This window comes from Tetrao urogallus (assembly GCF_951394365.1).
Source record: "Tetrao urogallus genome assembly, chromosome: 9".
Taxonomy (NCBI): domain Eukaryota; kingdom Metazoa; phylum Chordata; class Aves; order Galliformes; family Phasianidae; genus Tetrao; species Tetrao urogallus.
Window position 1 is genome coordinate 14,985,843 of NC_136822.1, and position 19,069 is coordinate 15,004,911.

The 19,069-nt window shown below is 59.9% G+C and overlaps 3 protein-coding genes across 3 annotated transcripts; 2 read left to right on the forward strand and 1 right to left on the reverse strand.

Moving 5' to 3' along the window:
• Positions 1 to 266: 266 nt before the first annotated feature.
• LOC306949896 (intestinal-type alkaline phosphatase-like) lies at positions 267 to 2,841 on the forward strand (the record flags this gene model as incomplete). The annotated part of the gene is made up of 11 exons (XM_079539945.1): positions 267 to 342; positions 431 to 547; positions 708 to 823; positions 891 to 1,065; positions 1,145 to 1,317; positions 1,399 to 1,533; positions 1,604 to 1,673; positions 1,754 to 1,888; positions 1,971 to 2,162; positions 2,288 to 2,404; positions 2,555 to 2,841. The coding sequence occupies 11 exons, from the start codon at positions 267 to 269 to the stop codon at positions 2,839 to 2,841; spliced, it is 1,593 nt and encodes a 530-aa protein (XP_079396071.1).
• Positions 2,842 to 3,444: 603 nt separating this feature from the next.
• Positions 3,445 to 6,297, forward strand: LOC306949609 (intestinal-type alkaline phosphatase-like; the record flags this gene model as incomplete). Its single annotated transcript, XM_079539589.1, has 11 exons — positions 3,445 to 3,514; positions 3,991 to 4,107; positions 4,196 to 4,311; positions 4,418 to 4,592; positions 4,677 to 4,849; positions 4,928 to 5,062; positions 5,151 to 5,223; positions 5,309 to 5,443; positions 5,546 to 5,737; positions 5,841 to 5,951; positions 6,032 to 6,297. 11 exons carry the CDS (start codon positions 3,445 to 3,447, stop codon positions 6,295 to 6,297), a joined length of 1,563 nt encoding a protein of 520 aa, XP_079395715.1.
• A 666-nt stretch (positions 6,298 to 6,963) lies between these two features.
• Positions 6,964 to 12,952, reverse strand: ECEL1 (endothelin converting enzyme like 1; the record flags this gene model as incomplete). The annotated part of the gene is given in 24 exon segments (XM_079539497.1): positions 6,964 to 7,063; positions 7,164 to 7,240; positions 7,684 to 7,779; positions 7,881 to 7,946; positions 8,107 to 8,231; positions 8,318 to 8,385; positions 8,469 to 8,520; positions 8,636 to 8,694; positions 8,803 to 8,906; positions 9,287 to 9,361; positions 9,451 to 9,549; positions 9,639 to 9,861; positions 10,136 to 10,260; positions 10,596 to 10,688; positions 11,177 to 11,287; positions 11,358 to 11,426; positions 12,201 to 12,224; positions 12,226 to 12,324; positions 12,327 to 12,361; positions 12,364 to 12,595; positions 12,597 to 12,641; positions 12,643 to 12,704; positions 12,707 to 12,760; positions 12,763 to 12,952. Coding segments are annotated over 24 exon segments (2,283 nt in total).
• Between the last annotated feature and the right edge of the window lie 6,117 nt (positions 12,953 to 19,069).

Sequence of the window (19,069 nt, forward strand, 5' to 3'; positions counted from 1 at the left end):
AGGGACACTGAGTGCCTCAGGGCAACCCCACTCCCCAGGAATAGGCTGGAAGTCCTACCTCACCTTGAGGGGGAAGGGATGGCCCTGGGGAGGGCTGGGGACACCGGGAGGGCAGGGCCAGAAGATGTCCCTGAATGTTATCAGCCCATCGTCTCACCCACAGCAGGGGCTCAGCCCTCTGGCTGGACAGGGCAGGGCATAAAGGGCTGTGTCCCCGCCAGCCCCACACACAGGCGGCCATCAGGAAGGAACGTGGGCTGGGCAGCATGGGATGGCTGCTCTCTCCCAGGATCTGCTTCCTCCTTCTTTTCCTCGTCCCGCTCACTGCCATTGCGACCTCAGGTGAGAGCTCAATGGGAGACGTGGTGGGGTGGGAGCTCTGGGGCTGCTCTGGGGCCCTGCACACCCCTAGCTCTGCTTTCACATCCAGACGCCGAGAAGACCCCACACTACTGGAACGAAGGGGCCAGGAGGAGGCTGGAGGCAGCCCTGGCCTTGCAGCCAGTGGCACAGCGAGCCAAAAACATCATCCTCTTCATGGGTGATGGTGAGTGCTCCATGGGTGCTGCCATTTCCCATGTCACTGATTTCTGGGTACAAAGCTGTCCTCCAGCAGCTGCTGGGTCCCTCTTCCCCTGGTAGCATGGCCCTGGAAAGGGAGGGCAGGACCGTCCCCAGTCACAGCTCTTTGTCACTCCTTGCCGCAGGCATGGGGCTGCCCACGGTGTCAGCAGCCCGGATCTACAAGGGGCAACTGGCCGGCAGCTCGGGTGAGGAGAGCATCTTGGCCATGGAGACATTTCCCCACGTGGCCCTGGCCAAGGTGAGCAGGGCAGCGCTGAGGGGGCACAGTGCTGCCCCCAGCCCCCCTGACCCTTGCTCGCCCATAGACCTACACCATCGACCGGCAGGTGCCCGACAGCGCTGGCACGGGCACGGCCTACCTGTGTGGGGTGAAGGCCAATGCCAAGACGCTGGGGCTGAGCGGGGCGGCCGTCTATGGCAAATGCCGCACAGCATTCGGCAACGAAGTGGACTCCATCCTGCACCGGGCCCGGCTGGCAGGTATATGGGGTGGGTACGCTCATTGCAGAGGCCAGCTCGGCACAGGTGGGCTCCCCACAGACCCTGTGCCTTGCTGCAGGTAAGTCGGTGGGCATCGTGACCACCACACGTGTACAACATGCATCCCCTGCTGCTGCCTATGCACACTCGGCCAGCCGCAGCTGGTACGCCGATGCCAACATGCCTCCGGAGACCCTGCGGGACGGCTGCAAGGACATCGCCTACCAGCTGGTGCACAACACCGACATCAACGTGAGCCGGGGACATCGTGGTGGCTGCATCCCTGGGTGCTGTGTCCCTGTGCTGGTGACAGCCCTCCCCCCCTCCTTGCAGGTGATCCTGGGTGGTGGGAGGGCCTACATGTCCCCCAGGTGGACCCCAGACCCTGAGTACCCGGACGACCCGGCGCAGAATGGCACCAGGAGGGACGGGCGGGACCTGGTGGCCGAATGGCTCAGCACCAGGGAGGTAGAGCAGAGGGGACGCAGCGCTGGGCACGGTGTGTGTGCCACTGCCACCGCTGTGTCCTCGCTGTCAGGGCGCGCGCTACGTCTGGGACAAGAAGGGCCTGGATGCGGTTGATGACACCTCTGTGAGCCACCTCATGGGTAAGAGCATGGCTGGCTTTATGTCGGCAGTGCCACTCCACTCTGGGTGGCACGAAGCAGCCCTAACCCCTCTCCCCCAGGCCTCTTTGAGCCCAAGGACATGAGGTACGAGCTGAACCGCAACGCCACCACGGACCCCTCCATTGTGGAAATGACAGAGAAAGCCATCCGCATCCTGCGCAGGAATCCCAACGGCTTCTTCCTCTTTGTGGAAGATGAGTGCAGGGCCCCGGGCTGGGACATGGGTCCGGGCAGCCAGGTGGGATCAAGGTGGTGATGGCCCCATTCCCTGTGCAGGTGGAAGGATTGACCACGGACACCACAGCGGCCGGGCCAAGCAGGCGCTGACGGAGGCCATCATGCTGGACCGGGCAGTGGCACGGGCAGGCGAGCTGACGGAGCCCTCTGACACACTGACCGTGGTGACGGCTGATCACTCACATGTCTTCACCTTCGGGGGCAACACGCTGCGAGGAGCCTCCATCTTCGGTGGGACTCAGGGAGAGATGAGCATCCCTGCTCCCACCCTGTGCTGTGCCTCCATGAGAGGCCATGGGAGCTCCGGGGAGGCTGCTGACTGGTGCAGGGGGTGACAGTACACTTCTCCATGTCAGGGCTGGCCCCTAAGAAAGCGAAGGACAAGCGAGCCTATACCAGCATCCTCTATGGCAATGGACCGGGATACAGCATTCGTGATGGGGGCCGCCCAGCCGTCAGCCTTCCAGCTGTGGGTAGGATTCTACTGGAAGAGAAGGAATGGGGTGGTGCCTTTCTGGGGTTCACTGGGGCCGGAACTGCCCCAACACCAGGGTGGTGGGAGCTTCTTCATGCAAAGGGCAGAAGAGCTGCCCCCAGCACCATTTCTCCTACTCTCTCCACAGAGGACAAGGACTACAGGCAGCAAGCGGCTGTGCCCCTTGACTTGGAGACCCACAGTGGGGAGGATGTGGTGGTGCTGGCTCAGGGTCCCATGGCCCACCTCTTCCATGGGGTGCAGGAGCAGCACTACATTGCCCATGCCATTGCTTATGCTGCATGCCTCAAGCCTTATGATGCCAGACCCCGCTGTGGTGCACCCCGTAGAGCCTCTGGCAGCAGCCAACACTCCCCACAGCCTCTACTCGCTCTCCTGGCCCTCTGCATGTCTGCCTTCATGGTGGTGGGCTGAGAGACCCCACTGAACCCTGCTTCAGCCCCCTGTTGCGGGCAGGATCACAGGATGCAATAAAATGTGGGATGTCTGGGTTCGTGTGCCATGAGAGGATTTGTAGTGGCAGTTGTGCCTCAGTTTCCCCGGGTTGTGACTCCTAACTGGGGCCTGCACTGGCGTGAAGCAGAAGAAGAGACAATGGTGAGGGGTGGCCATGAACCCACAGCTCCATCCCTGGATTACTGGGAGCCCGCAGTATAGAGGAGTTTGCGCAGCTTTGAGGTGCTGTGCACAGCCTGGTACAAGAGCTGGTCCTGACATTTAGTCCCCATCAGTGCCTTTATCGCTCCAGGAAGTGCTGGGTGGAGCCACCAGGAGCACCCCAAGTCCCTCCTTCTGCACCCCATGTTCCCTCCCCTCCGCAGCACCTAGCAATAAGGTGGCAATGAGGTGCCAACAGCCCAGCCCCACGGCCTTTGAGCCGATGGCCCAACAGGATGCCACACTATCTGTGAAATGCCAAACCCCTCAAGGGCAGATCCTGGTCCAAAGTCCCCCCCTCTGAAGTCTGCAAAAGAGGCAGGCACAGCTGGAGCTGGTGACAGCTGCTCCAGTTCCATCATGCGGCTGCTGGTACCCCTCACCCTCTGCCTTGGCCTCTGGGCAGAGCTCGGCACTGCCGTCATCCCAGGTAGAAACAAGGATGGGGATGGGGGCAGACACCCCTGGTACCAGTGTAGTGCTGGCCTGGCTGTTCACAGCACACGACCCAGGAGGGAGCAGGAATATCAGGGAGCATTGGGATGGGGCTTTGTGTCTGCTGGTGGGCTGGTGTTGCCCTGTGGGATTGGGGTCCTGCTTTTGTTTGAGTCGGGAGGGGGTGTGTGATGTGCCTATAGCTCCTCTACCTCCATGCATTTGTCCCTATCCCACTTGGCAGCTGGTTTCTCCCACTGCATCCCTTCTTGCTGCACACGCCCTTCCTGTCAGGGTGTACATCTCTGTGTCCTCCCCTCATCCCAAACCTGTGGGTTCATCTGTATCCCCCCCCCCGTGGAATTATCCCATGAGTGGGAGCCCAGCGATGTCCTCAGTCGGGGGTGTCCACCATTGGGTGTCCTGGGGGAGTGGGTGCCGTGAGCTGATGTGGGCAATGCCCCTTCCCAGTGGAGGAGGAGGATCCAACTTTCTGGAACAGGAAGGCAGCTGCTGCCCTCGATGCCACCCTCAAGATCGAGCAGAGGACTACTGAAGCCAAAAACCTCATCATCTTCCTCGGAGATGGTGAGTCCCTCTGGTCCAGTGTACCATGAAATGGGGATGGGGAGGGCATCTGGGCTGGGGGTGACCTGAACCCTCACTCCTTGTCCAGGATTTGGGGTCCCCAGCATCACAGCCACTCGGATACTGAAGGGGCAGTTGAAGGGGAACCTGGGACCCGAGACCCCCCTTGCTCTGGATTCTTTCCCCTATGTGGCTCTCTCCAAGGTAATTTCCTCCAGTACTGCACTTGGGACCATGCTGCAGGCTGAGGGGCTGTGGGGGCAGACATATGGCAAGAGGTGCCAGTGCGCCCTGTGCATGTCCTTGGCAGACGTACAATGTGGACCGGGTGGTTCCCGACAGCGCAGGCACAGCCACTGCCTACCTGTGTGGGGTGAAGGGCAACTACAAGACGGTGGGACTGAGCGCGGCCGCACGCTCTGGCCAGTGCAACACCACGGAGGGCAACGAGGTGATCTCGGTGCTGGAGCGAGCCCGTAATGCTGGTACTGTGCAGGGCATGGGGTGATATGGAGCAGGGGCTTCACACCACTGGGGGCTGCCCACCATGGTGGGGTGTGTTGGGGCAGGGAAGGCAGTGGGCATCGTGACGACCTCGCGGGTGCAGCACGCATCGCCCTCGGGGACCTACGCGCACGTGGTGGATCGCAACTGGTACGCGGACGCCAGCATGCCATCTGAAGCCATAGCACAGGGCTGCAAGGACATTGCCTGGCAGCTGGTGCACAATGTGGACATCAATGTGAGTGCCTGTCCATGGGGGGGCAGCCCCTGCTGACCCAGACATCCACGCACTCTGTGCCCATCTCATCCCCTCCAGGTGATCATGGGAGGCGGTCGGATATACATGACCCCCGCTGGCACACCAGATCCTGAGTATCCTGAATACAGCTCCGAGAATGGGATACGGAATGATGGGCAGAACCTCATTGACAAGTGGCTGTCAGAACGGCAGGTGGGTGACAAAGAGAAGACAGCCCTCTGTCCACCACCCCTTGTGCATGGGGTCAGGCATCACTGATCTCATGGGGATCTACCCACAGGGTGCCCGCTATGTCTGGAACAAGACAGAGATGCTGGCTGCTGCTGCAGACCCCAGCGTGACTTATCTGATGGGTAACAAATGCCCCATATGCCGGGACGTGGCACTCCGGGGATGCCTGCAGACACTGAGGCTGTGCTCACTGTGTCCCTCTGCCAGGTCTCTTTGAGCCCAAGGACATGAAATATGAAATGGTGCACAATTCCACCCTGGATCCCTCTCTCACTGAGATGACAGAGGCAGCCATCAACATCCTGAGCAGGAACCCCAATGGCTTCTACCTCTTTGTGGAAGGTAATTCAGGGCTGAGGTCTCAAGGGTGGGCGAGAGAGAGGTGGTGGGCTCTGCATTACAGGCCACTGCCGTGGTTTCCCACTGTGGTTACCTGCCTGGCAGGTGCGAGGATCGACCACGGCCACCATGAGGGCATGGCACAGCGGGCACTGATGGAGGCGGTGGAGTTTGACACGGCCATTGAGCGGGCAGGCGAGCTGCTGGACGAGGCGGACACGCTGACCGTGGTCACTGCCGACCATTCACACGTCTTCTCCTTTGGTGGCTACACCCTGCGTGGCACCTCCATCTTCGGTAGGGCTCAGAGCAGTGAATGGCCCCACACTGGGTGCTGCCCCTCTCTCAGATTGTGGTGTGGGTCTTCTTGGCTGATCCCCCCTCATTATTTTCTCCCCAGGCTTGGCCCCTGAACAAGCCACCGATCAGAAAGGCTACACCTCCATCCTCTATGGGAACGGGCCAGGCTACCCAGGCGCCACCCGGCCTGATGTGAACAGCAGCATCGCTGGTGAGGGCACAGGGCAGCAGTGCGGTGGTAGGATGGGGCTGGGGGCCACCTCCCGACTCACAGGCTTCTCTCCCCCAAAGAGGAATTCAGTTACATGCAGCAGGCGGCCGTCCCCCTCAGCTCGGAGACCCACGGGGGTGAGGATGTGGCTATCCTGGCCAAAGGCCCCATGGCCTACCTCTTCCACGGGGTGCAGGAGCAGAACTACATCGCCCACGCCATGGCCTACGCCGCCTGCCTCGAGCCCTATGAAAACTGCCGCCAGCGCAGCAGTGCTGCACCCTCAGCCCACCTCACCCTGCTGGCCTTGCTTCTGCCTGCTTTGCTCTTATCCCTCTTCCACTGACCCCACAGCTTCCATCCCCATCCCACAGTGCACACCCATGGACGGGGCTCTTTGGAGTATCCTTGCTTTGGATGTGGTGCACCAAATCCCGGGCATGGACTGCTCCTTGCTGCCTGCACAGGGTACTCATTGTTCAATAAACCTTGGTGTGATGCTAGCACGTGTGGCACTTGGTGTGTGGGATGGGAAGGATGCTCCTGCCCCATGAGTCTGCCCACGACTGTGCTGCCTGCAGCCACCTGTCCCCATGCCATACTCTGGCACATCTGGCATATCCAATGCTTTATTGACCAGAAAGAGCAGCAAAAAATACAGCACGTTTGTGTGCACTTCCAGACAGGCCGGCATCAACCCAGCCCCCAGTGACTGATGGGAAAAGGATTGGGCTGGCACAGGGATTGGTACTCTTGGTACACCCAGTGCCTCCAGGTCCCCTCCCTGCCCTGAGCAGCTGGATGTGGGAGCTGGGAGCTTTGGGGTAGTGTGGACAAGAGGGTGCCACTGGGAGAGAGCTCATAACCCCAGTGTGTCCCCTCTGCCTTGACACACCCCACCCCAAGTGGTTGCCTATTTTGGGGTGCACCCTTTGCCTGTAGGGCAGATGGGGAGTGGGCAGAGAGTGGCACTGGTGCAGGGATGGGGTGCCAGCCTGCAGGGACAGCAACTTCACCACACTGAGCACTTGTGCACCGGGTTCATGGGCGAGTTCTTGGGGCAGTGGAAAACCCGGCCAAACTCCTCAAACTGTGAGACACTGCCCAGGACCCTGTGGGCAGGGGGAGAAGCTCAGAGCTGTCCCAAAGACCCTGCCCCTCACCCCTGCCCACCCCAATGGCACCACACCCCACCCATGCCCCCATTTCTACCTGTAGTGCTCCGGGGCATGCTTGTCTGTCAGCACCTGAAGGTAGATGGATTGGGATCGCCTCTTGATGCACCAGTTCTGGGGGAACAAGGTCCCATGGGTGAAACAGGCAGGAACTCCAGATTTTGACACCCATCAGGATCCCCAAGGGCCTGATCCCCACCGGGATTGGCCCTTCTGGTTGCTGGGGGGTGAGGACAACAATGCTGTGTTTGTTACTGAAGGGTCTGCCAGGAGCCTACAAACGTGGTTCAGACGGGTTGGGAGCATTGTGGAATGTTTGTTGTAGGGTCATGTTTGTTTGTTACTGCAGGGTCTCTTGGGGCTGTGGTATGTGCAACTGTGGGGTCCTCCAGGTTCATGTGAAGTTGTTGTAGGGGGGGGTGTCTCTGGCAGAGATGGGGGAATGTGGTTGTTATTGTAGGGTCCCCAAGAGCACACAGGCTGTGCAGGTGGTCTGGTGGGTAGTGGGGGTATCTGCAGTGCCCAAGAGCTGCTCATAGCTACAGACACCACCTCACCTGGGCAAAGGCGATGAAGAATAGCTGGTCGTGGGTGTACTTCAGGTGGTGCAGGGGGTGCTCGGGGCCATGCTCCCGCACCCACTTCTGGTAAGCCTGGAGAATAAGAAGTGCCAAACTTTGCCACAGAACCCCCAGAAAGCAGGAGTGCCGTGACCCTGCCAGGGCTGTGACACCCCAGGGTGGGGGACACTCACATAGTAGGCGAGCTTGAGTCCCCCCATGTCAGCGATGTTCTCCCCCAGTGTGTGTTTGCCATTCACCTGCCAAGAGAGGGGCAACGTGGGTTGAGCAGAGGTGTCCCCTGTCCCTATGATGGCATGAAAGCAGTGCCTCAGTTTCCCCCTCAGGGCTCTGAGGGTGTTCTCAGCGGAGGTGTGCTAAGTGGTGGAGTCCCTGAACATCGCTGTGGTGAGGTCTCACCCGCTGGTTGTAGACAGTGAAGTTGTCATAGAGGTTGACAATGCACTGCGCCTTCTTTAGGAACTTGCTGTAGGACGTCTCTGTCCACCAATGCACCAGGTTCCCATGTCGGTCATACTGTCCCCCTGCAGGCACCACTACTTGTCATGCTGAGGGAGCTGGGTGGCCCCAGGACCCCCTCCCCTACCCCAGCAGGGTGGAGGTCTCTCACCCCAATCATCGTAGCCATGGGTCAGTTCATGCCCGATGATAGTGCCGATCCCACCATAGTTCAGCGACCTGTCAAAGGGAGCAGTGGTCACCCCCGGAGCTGCCTCCACCCAGAGCCCTGCCCTGGCCCCCCTCCCCAGCCCCACACTCACTGCGGGAACTCAGGATCATAGAGGGTTGGTTGCAGGATGCCAGCGGGGAACACTGGGAACAGAGGACAACATTGCAGGGTGGGGACAACCCTTTCTTACCCCGCAGCATCCCCTGGTGCCAGGGGACCCCACATTGTGCCCCCATCCAATGCTGGGTGATGCCTCACCCATCTGGTTCTTGTTGGGCAGGTAGTAGGCATTGAGGGCCTGGGGGGGCAGGAGCCACCTGCAAGGAGAGATGGAGGCTGTGGGGACATGGAGGGACAGGGAAATGCCACCCCCTCGCACAGCTAGGATGTCTCATGGCCCCTCTCCCAGATAGAGTGATACCCACGCAGACTTGTCCACCTCCTGACGGATCTTCTTCACTGAGAGCCTGATGCTGAAGGCGATGCTGTTGAGGATGTTCTTGAAGTAGGTCTTTTCATCCACCTCAAACTGCGGGGGACATGGCCATATCAGAGGGGACTCCAGCCCCAAATTCCAGCCCTGTGAAGTGTGGGGAACAGAGCTAAGGTGTCCTCCCACCCCTATGAGCCTTGGGGACAGAAAATGTAGAGTTGTGGTGTTGCGCTGGATGGGGTACAAGTGCTGTGTCCTCATCACCTCCCTAGGTGATCAGGGGTAGGGACATCTTCAGTCCTGCCAAGAATGGTGTGCAATGTGGGGAATGGCTGCACCTATGTGGCTGTGGTCATGCAAGTGATCTACTGGGAGTTGTATTGAGGTAGTATCTTCCCATCCTGGTCTGCCTGCACCTCAAACTAGCCAGATGTAGGGCCCATCTCCCACACTGGGTGCCCCTGTGTGCCCCTTGCCTCGTACTCCTTGTCGATGGCTTCTGGCTTCAGCAAGAAGTCGGGGTACCCAATCATCACCATCATGTACTGGAGCTGTGGGCAATGCAGGCGGAGGGGTCAGGGCCCCTGTCCAACATCTCCCCATGGGGACAAAGACAGGGGAACATGATGGGGATTGCCACCTTGGCCCTGGCAGCTCTCCGTGTCTCCTCGTCCATCCAATCCAGCTCATCCAGGCGCTGGTCCAGGATGTATTTGATGTCCTCCACCAGCTGCTGCACCTACAGTGGGTCACCATGGGTGATGGGACAATGTTCCAACCACCCATTTGCAGGATGGCACCTTGACGAAGGGACAGGAGGGCACCTACCTTGGCCTTGCTGGCACTTGAGAAGTACTCCTCAACAAAGAGAGCACCTAGGGCCATGCCAAAGTGCTTGTTGGCTTGGCTCAGGCAAACCTTGCCCAGCTCCAGCTGCTTCTCATTGCCCTCCATCTCTTTGGAGAGCTCATGGATGGCATCACGGAAAGGAGTGGAGAGGTGCTCACTCAGCACCACCACAATGCGCCACAGCATGTAGTTGTGAAGGATCCTGAGGAAATGGGGTGGGATCAGGTCCTTTTTGGGCATGTACCAGAGAGGGGACATCCCAGCATGGAGTACCCATGTCCCATGGCACCCATGGATGAGATGGCTCTGTTGATATCCTGGCAGTGTTCACAGCATGGTGCAGGGTGATGGCTTTGTTGGCAACCACGATGGGGAGGTTCTGGTGGGGACTCATGATGCTGCCCTCCACCAAGGTTTTGAGGGTCCATCCACAGCTCCCCTTGTGCCCACCCCACTGTGCCTTATCACCCCCTCACCTGCTGGGTGTCACACGAATGAGGTCAGACACCTTGTGCATGTAGTCCGTGGCCAGCAGCACCACCTCTTCATCCTCTGAGAAGTTGTCATGGAAGATGCGGTCCAGCAAGCGCTTCCACTTGAGCTGGCAGCAAAGAGCACATCAGGGTGGGGACCCCATTCATGTCACTGGGCTTTCAGCCTTCACCACCCCTTCCCATGGGACCAAGTCTGGTCCTGACACTGCACCCAGCACCAGGGAAGTGCAGGATGCACTCATCACCATCCGGAGTGCATTGATTTGGGGGAGCAGTGCAGAATATTTCTAGGGACATAAGGGCATTGCAGCACAGGGCTCTTCTTACCAGGGGACATGGGAGTGGCAGCAAGGAGAGTGATGGAGCAAGAGGACAGGGACAAGCAGGGGCACAGGGCAGGCAGGATATGTGGGTAGCAGGGTGCTGGTGGGGGGGAACGCACCGTGGGGGTGATGCGCTGCAACTCGCCCAGAGTGACTTTGTGGTACATGCTGCTGATGTCCCTCCGCACATCGTCGTACTCGGACACCGTGATCTGCATGGGTGGGTACAGTTGTCACCTCCCCACTTCCCATCCAGGCGATTTGGCATGGGGATAGGCACAGGTCTGGGGCAAGAAGGGCTGTGGGCCCATATCCACCATGTCTCACTGCCCAATGGGAGTCCCAAGGGCTGACACAAGTTCCCTCAAAGCTGCAATTTGTGTTCCCCAAGATAAGGGCATGGGGCCAGCAAGGAGCTGGGGCACCCAAGGACTGGGCATGGAGGTCCCTGAAGGTTGAGACTGAGGTTCCCTAAGATATGGGCATGGGGTACTTAAGGGCCTTGAGTGGGTTCCCAAGGATGGGGAATGGAGCTCCCCTAGAGTGGAACTGGGAGTTCCCAACATGGTGAGGCTGGAGTCCCTGGGAGTCCCATAGACAAGACATGAAGGTCTCCAAGGCCTTAGAGTGCCAGATGTCCAAGGGGATGGAGTCCTCAAGGGCAGGGCAGGGGCATCCCAAACCCAGGACCCCCACTCACATTGGCGAGATGCTGCTCCAGCTGGAGGATTTCCTGCGCCTTTTGCTCCACGTGCTCAGCCCCCAGGAGTGTGAGCAGCCTCTCCATGAAGACACGGTAAGCAGCCAGGATCTGTGCCAATGGAAGGGATGTGTGTGCCACCCGTGCTGCCCCCTCTCCCCCTTTGTCCCCCACTCCTCACCTTCTCACTCTCCTCATCCTGCCCCAGGTACAGGGTGCGCTCAGGCAGTGTCAGCCCATCCTGGTCAATCTGTGGAGAGATGGGGGCAGGGGATAATCAGATCTCCAGGGCGAGTGGGGAGCTGCACTGGTGGCAGGGCACTCCCTGACCCCCCCAATAGTGTCCTCACTCCTTTGTGCAGGATGCCCCATGGGGAGCACAGGGATGGGCAATGCTGCACAACCGAACGCATCGCACGCCTGCATCTTCCCCATCACACAGACCCAAAGCCTTTCCTTGTGACACACGCTCCCTCTAGTGTACACACACACTCCTTCAGCACAGCCACTCTCCTTCCCGTCCCCTGCCTCACACACAGTCACACACACGCCTACACAGTCACATCCCTCATCCGCAGCACCACCAGGCAAGGGGATCAGAGAGACTTCATGCCCACCACTACCACTGCCATGCTCATCATCTTGTCTCCACCATGCTGTCCCCATCCTCACCATGCCATCTCCATCCCCAATATGCCATCTCCAACTCCACCATGCCATCTCCATCCCTACCATGCATCATCATCCCCATCATGCCCCTTGGTGTCCACCTTATGTTCCCACATGCCAATCCACTGTTCCATTGCTGTGCCCCACAACCATGTCATCATCATGCCCACCATGATGTCCCCACCATGCCACTGCCATGCCCCAGCTGCGCCCACTGAAGATGTTTGGGGCTTGGCCACTTGGACAGAACCCACCCATGCCCTGATTGCACCCTAGGGTGAGGGACGTGGGTGGCAGGAATGGGGCTGCTGTCACAGCAGTGCCCCTGAGATGAAGATGGGAAGATGTCCTCACTCCGGATGACGTAGCGGGAGGTGTTCCCTGTCGTCCAGGCTGACAGTGAGCGAGAACAGCACAGCGGCACTGTAGACCCCCTGCGTCTTGTAGAGCAGCTCATTGAGATCTCCGCTACCGGCGATGCATCCCATCCACCACACTCCCCAATCACCTCTAACATGGCCGCGGCCCCAGGCGGTCAATCTCAGCCCGATTGAGGCACGAGCGGAAGAACTCCTTCACCTTCCTCTCGGCTGATGTGGCGGCACGGCGGCGCACCGGGCGGCTCAGCAGTGCCCGCAGCTTGGCCTCATTCTGCTCGGCGATGGCCCCAATGGTGCCGTACACCAGTTTGTCCTCAGGGATGCCGTGCCGACGCAGCCATCCTCCACAGGCAAAGGAATAGAAATCCATGGCAGGGGTCGATGGTGGCGTCCATGTTGGCACTAAGGAAGCGTGACGGCCCGTAGGAAAGCCTTCTTCTCCTGGCAGCCCTCCAGGCAGTAGCTGTCCCCCTTCAGCCAGCCAGGTACTTGAGCACCAGCATGCATGTCAAGATGATACAGAGCCCGGCAGCAACACCAGCCCTGAGAGCAGGCAGATCTCCCTGCGGCTCCAGCGCGGCAGCCCCCCACCGCCACTGCGCTTCTTGGCCCCAGCACCCAACTGGAGAGCAAAGCCATTGGGCAGCGTGCCGCTCTGATAGCGGCTCACGTACTTCACCTCCTGGAATTCGTCGTAGTGGGCAGTCAGTGAGTATGTCTTCTCCATGCTGGGGGCTGCAAGGGGGGCTCATGGACCCCAGTTCATGCTGGAGATGTCCAGGTAGGTAAGATGCTCCTGGAAAAGGCAAAGGATTGGTGTAGGGAGAAGCAAGACGGGGGGATGTTTCTTGCTGTCATCATCTCCCATGTCATTGTCCCCAGCAGTGCAACATGCTCATGGCATTGGTGACCATAATGCCAGGAGCTCAGAGGCATCCCAACCCTGCTGCTGTCCCCTCCGTCCCCTTTGTCCTTATCTAAGTGCTCTGGCAAGGTTCCACCTGCACCCAGCCCATGGCTCAGCTCCATCCCACCCATCTGGAGACAGCGCTCCAAGTGCAAATCCAGTGATCCAGAGAGCTCAGCAATCACACCACACACCATGGATTGAGGGGGTTAGAGGCTGCCAGCCACTCCAGGCGGGGTTGCAGAAGGGTGAGAAGTGCTCTGGGGAGATTTTGGGGGAGGAGGACACAGCACAGGGTTGGGTTGGGTGGTTGCACACCGGGTTCCATAGCCTTGCACTGCGTCGTGTTGCGTCGTGCCGTGTTGCATTGGGTTGGGGTGGGTCACGGCGCTCTGCGTTGCAGTGCGTTGTGCCCGATTGTGTTGCATGCAGCACACTGCGTGTGTGCAAAGTTAGCTGCTGTCTGGAGGGGTCCCTGCATCCCCCACAACCCCCAAAAATCCCTCTCCGCCACCCGATGTCCCGTGATCTCTGTTCTGGAGATGGGGGGGCTCTGCTCATGGGGAGAAGAGGGATAGAGGGTGGGGAGGACTTCAAAAGGAGACCCCAGTCCTTGCTCAGTGCACACTGACACCAGATTTGCAGGTGTGGGCAGGACATGCTGGAGACAAAGGGCTGCTCAGTGGGGGTGTGGACCATATTGCTGCAGCAGGACCCCCTCAGCACCCCCAAAGCCCACTGCCTCTGCTCCCTCTCAGCAACTTAGGTGAAGTTGTGCCTGGGCATCACAGCCCTGTGCTGGGGAAAGGTTGTGTGGCTGCTGCTGCCACCGGAAAGTTTGTGGGGTGAGCGGTGAGCACAGAATTGGGGGCGGAGGTGGGCTGGAAGGGCTGCAAGGAATGAATGGACCCTGGGATGGTGGTCCCCGGCATGCTGGAGAGATGCTCAACCAAATGCTCGGGGGCTGCTCGGGGGATGCTCGGGAGTGCCCAGTGAATGCTGCTCAGGATGCTTCGGGGATGCTGCCCAGGATGCTCGGGAGGTGCTCGCCGCGGTGCTCAAGGGATGCTCGAGGGATGCTCGGGAAATGCTCCCCGGCATATTCGGGGGATGCTCACCGGTAGGTTGCGGGAGGGTGCTCGGGGCTGCTCGGGAGATGCTCGCCGGGATATCCGGGGGTGCTCGGGGGCGCGTCCCGCTTGCTCACCGCGGCACTCGGTGGCTGCTCCGGGCTGTGCTCAGGGGATGCTGCTGGGGATGCTCTTGAGGTGCTGCCCGGGATGCTCGGGGGGTGCCCGGGGGTGCCTGGGAGGTGCTCACCGCCGTGCCGGGAGATGTCTGCAGGCTGCCCCGGCGCTGCTGTCGGGTCGGTCCGGCGGTGCTCGTCCGGCTGCGCGCCCCGTGCCGAGCTGAACGGAGCTGCGGGGCCGGAGGGAGGGAGGCAGCGGGGCGGGGAGGGGGTGGCGTCTCCAGCCCGGCTCTCCCGCAGGCCAGGCTCCATTAACGAGATTATTATGCAAATAGAGCAGCCCTGTGCCACCCGCCTGCCTTACCTCATCCCCGGCGGCGGGGAGGCAGGGCAAGGGGAGGGCGGGGGGATGCCCGGGACCCCCACCCCCGGGGGACTGGCGTAGGGTTGGCAGTGCCACCGAGGCTGGCACCGCTGTGTGGGGACGCCTGTGCCACATCCGACAGTCTGGCACATAGGGTGGGCACTGCCCTTAGGCACACCGCGACTGTCGGACCCCCCCCCCCATGCGGTGCCTGATCACCCCCGGGTGCCCGTCCGGTCTTCCCAGGGGGGATGCAATGGGATGGGCAACAGATGGAGCTTGGGAGGCTCCAGGTGAGAGAGAGTGGGCATAGGGGTAGCACAGGGAGGGGGGATATGCTCACTCATACACACGCACACACACACACGCAAAGGTCCAGGAATATTAAACTGCATTGCAGATAAATCCCCAACATAAATATCGTGAGCTGCTCTGCCACTGGGGGGGGGGGCAGCAGAGAGATTTATGGTCCATACATTGCAATGGCCCAAACAGCAGCTGCAGACCCCCAGCCCCACTCAAACATCCTTCTGGGTACCATGATACCCCCATCCCACTCAGTTCTGGGTGCTTTGGGTGAGCACTGGGTCTTCTAGTGCTGGGGTAGGTGCTGTGCTGTGCTGTGCGACATGGGAACACTGCTTGGCATGGGGACTGAGTGGCTCAGCCATGGGACACACTCATGCACACTCACACCCACCTCTCGGTGACACAGTGACGCTTTTCTTGGCCTCACACCATGCTCCATGAATCCCATCAGATGCTTCCAACTGGGCATCACCAATCCCAACAGGGCACAGCAGCATCTGAATCCGGCACTCAGACTAGTAGGTGGGCAGGGGATGCTCAGCCCTGCTGTTCACCAGGGGAGGATGAAGGGTCCCAGACCTGCTTGGCACCTTGGTGGGAGCATGACAGATGCATGCAGGAAGAGGGGGGGCGATGTTATTAACAGCCGTGGGTACTGCTCCAACAGGGCCGTAAAAATTAAAGGCGTGTGGATATAAAAGAATGGATAAATCTGAGCCGGCCGCAGAGCACTGCGGCGTCCCTGGGGGGTGGCAGCTCCAGAGAATGGGGTACAGCAACCATGGGATGGGCACTGCATGTAGATAGATCCTGGGGCTCAGGCCATCACCCATCCCTGCTGCAAAGTGTGATGCTCCAGCAAAAAACACTGTGGGCAGTGCCAACCTGTGGAGCTGGTGCTGCAGAGCAATAGGCTGCTCCTAAGCAGGGCTGGAGGGAAAAGGGGTTGCATTGGCTGGTGACGGGCATGGGGTACCCACAGCCCACACATCCAGCCCAGCCCCAAGAACGGTAGCAGTGGCCCTGTGCCATGCACCCTGATTTGGCCCAACCTGGTGGGACTGGGGGTCCTGCAGCCCCCAGCTCTGACTCCCCCTCCCCACCAGCCCCAAGGGCCACCCCGCCAGCATCCTCATTTTCCCTGAGATTAGCTGCGGCGCGGGAGCCCCTGTGCACTGCCAGCAGGTGACAAATAAGATTTTTCCACTCTCCCGAGCACCCGGCATGGGTCTGTCATTGAAAATGCAAAGCAGCACAGTGCCAACCTCCATCGCTCACCCTCCCCTCCGCCCGTCCCTCAGGGCCCACATGGCTGAAGACATCGCCCGCTGCCGCTGGGACCCCAAAACGCCATTCGCTCCCAGCTGGGTGTGAGTGTGTGCCTTCATGACTGGTGCAGAAAGATCCTTGAGAGGTCTTAGGAAGGGGATTGTTTGGCTGTGTCAGGCCAGGTGGGTGTTGAGCCCTTTGGGTGGGAGAGTGACAAGGGGGGGTGGCTGCTGGGGGTCTCCGTCAGCTGGGTCGTTGCACCCTGCCAGTGGTGCCAGGCTCTCACAAGTGATAGCAGCATGAGGGTTTGCCCCCCATAGGAAGCATGTGGCCCTCAGGGCGAGCACTGCCCAACATACCTATCCCAAGTGACCCCCATCCCAGTTCTGAGTGGAGGAACTCAGTGGACCCTCACCCCAGAGCTGGGCACATCTACCCAACACTAGTTACCCAAACCCCTCCATCCCAAAAACCTATTTCCCTCCCCCAGACCCTTCCGTTCCCTCCAGGCCCAGCCCTGGGCCCTATTATCCCACACCTCCCAGGTTGAACAAAGCCCCGCAGCCCCATCCCTGCGTCCCCCCCCCCTCCGCTATTGTTACAGGGTTGCCTCTGCCTCTGTTTGTGAAATTAATTCGGAGGTGGAGAGGGAGAATTATGTAAAGTGTGGTTATTCTGGAGCGGCGGGGGAAGCGCGGCTGATGGCAAAGTGCCTTTTTGTGTGTTTAATATGCATTTTTTTTTCCAGCGGTGCATTTTCAGGCGGGTAATTTGCTGTCTTTTCAGACCCCGATCAGTATCATTTCTCCGGCAATGACAGCTTTTATTTGCTCTGAAATGAATGCTGCGAAATTTCCAAGAAATAGCCGAGGCCCCATTGCCTGCCCACCCCCGCGGGCACCCCGCAGCCACGGCCCCATCCAGCGCCAGCACCGTGCACACACGTGTGCACAGCCTATGTGTGTGCTCACACATCTACGTGCACACCAATGCACATGCCTTTAACGTCACACCTAGCCCTCCCATAGCTGCAGACAAGGCTCCCATTGTGCTCTGGGGGGGAGGGTCCTGATAAGGGTCCCTCCTTGCACCCCCCTCACTCGGCACAGCCCAGCTATTGGAGAAACTGAGGCACGGATGGGTGCTTTCACCCCAATCCTTGCCCCGGTGCTGCTGGGTGCCCCCCACCCCAATGCTTGGCACTGTCCCACTGGCCCATTCAGCACCTGAGGAGCACCCAGGGAAAGCCAAGGGCTGGAGGTGCCAAGAGCAGGAACAGAGGGCGCTGGGACTGGGAACAGCCCTGGGCACCAGGAATATGGGCACGGGCAGCTGTGGGGGTGCAGACGGTGCGTGCATGAGGAGGGAGGAAAGGATGCTGTTTGTGTAGGTGTGCATCGAGTGGGCGTTGTGCTGGCTTTGCAGCAAGCTGTGCGTGTGTGTGCACGTCTTGGAGTGTGCGTGTGGGACTGCATCAGCACCCCGGCCACGTCCTGGTACATGTGCAAGGTATGCAGGGTCACACGTGGCCGTGCGATGCGCTCACGTGTCATGCTGGATATAGGGGTGCACACTCTCAGCACGTGTGCACCGTCCCACATGTGATGAACGGTGTTATGGTGTTGTGTGGATAAGGCATAAACCCCAAACGCTGCTCCCTAATACAAAGCCCACTGGGGGTCCCCACCTCCCTGGTGCCAGGGCCTGGCATGGCCAAGGTTAACTCTGCCAGAGCCCGGCGGCGTGGCACGGCGAAGCTTTAATTTAATGAAGTGTGAGGCTTTTTTATGGGCTTTTAATTACGTGGTGATAATTAACATTATAGGCTGCTGGGTCCCGCTGGTGCCCGGCTGCCCTATGCCAGCTCCTGACTGTAAATAAATGCAGTGGGCAGTCGGAGCCGTGTGGTGCCCACGCTGAGGGACCAACCTCCCACCCCCAGCAGCAGAGCCAGCCCTAAGTCCTTCTGGGAGGGAGGGGGGGAGGCACAACCCCCTGCAAGAAGTGGGGAGCAAGACTGCCCCCCTCTATCTCCCCAGAGAGCACCCAGCTATCCGGCCCTCTGGCTGAGCACAGTTGCCTAATAGCACCTTGGTGGTGATGGGAGTGGGAGGCAGTCTGACCCCATCCCCTCTCCCCCCCCACCCCCTGGCCCTAAGCAGCCTCCACACCCATTGGGGCTAATAGGAAGCAATTCATCAGGCAGCACCCAGGCACGCTGCCCACCTGCCAGGCACCCAATAGATTTATCGCCATCACCCAGGCAATTTCCTGCCCTCCCCCAGTCAACACAGTTGGGTTAGGGGATGGAAGGGGGAGGATCATGGGGGAGCTGGATGTCAGGGCAATGCCACTCTGCCACTGCTCCCTATAGGCATGGGGCTACAATGCCCCACCCGGGCAACCCTTCATTTCCCCCTCTCTGGGGGCAGCAGGACCCTCACCCCACAGGGTCACACATCCACGAAGGGCTGCCGCCTCCTTCCCCAGCCTGAAGCAGGGAACTCAGCCGCACGGGCTCCCATCCCCCACCCCCTTCCCATTTAATTTTCCCTAATGAAAGGCACGGAGGATGGCAGGGAGTGGGGGCACCAAGGTCGAGGCTGCCTTTAATCAATCCCCACTGCTGGCTGGGTGCCCGGAGGAGCCTGTGGAGGAGAGCACGGGGGAGAGGGCTGCAGGCAAAGGGCTCCCTGTAGCAAAACGGGACTGTCCTGAGGACCCAGAGAAAAGGCAACAGTGAATGCATTAAGTGCCCGGATCCTGCCAGGGCAGCTTGAAATGCTGTGCCTCCCCCCCAAAACCA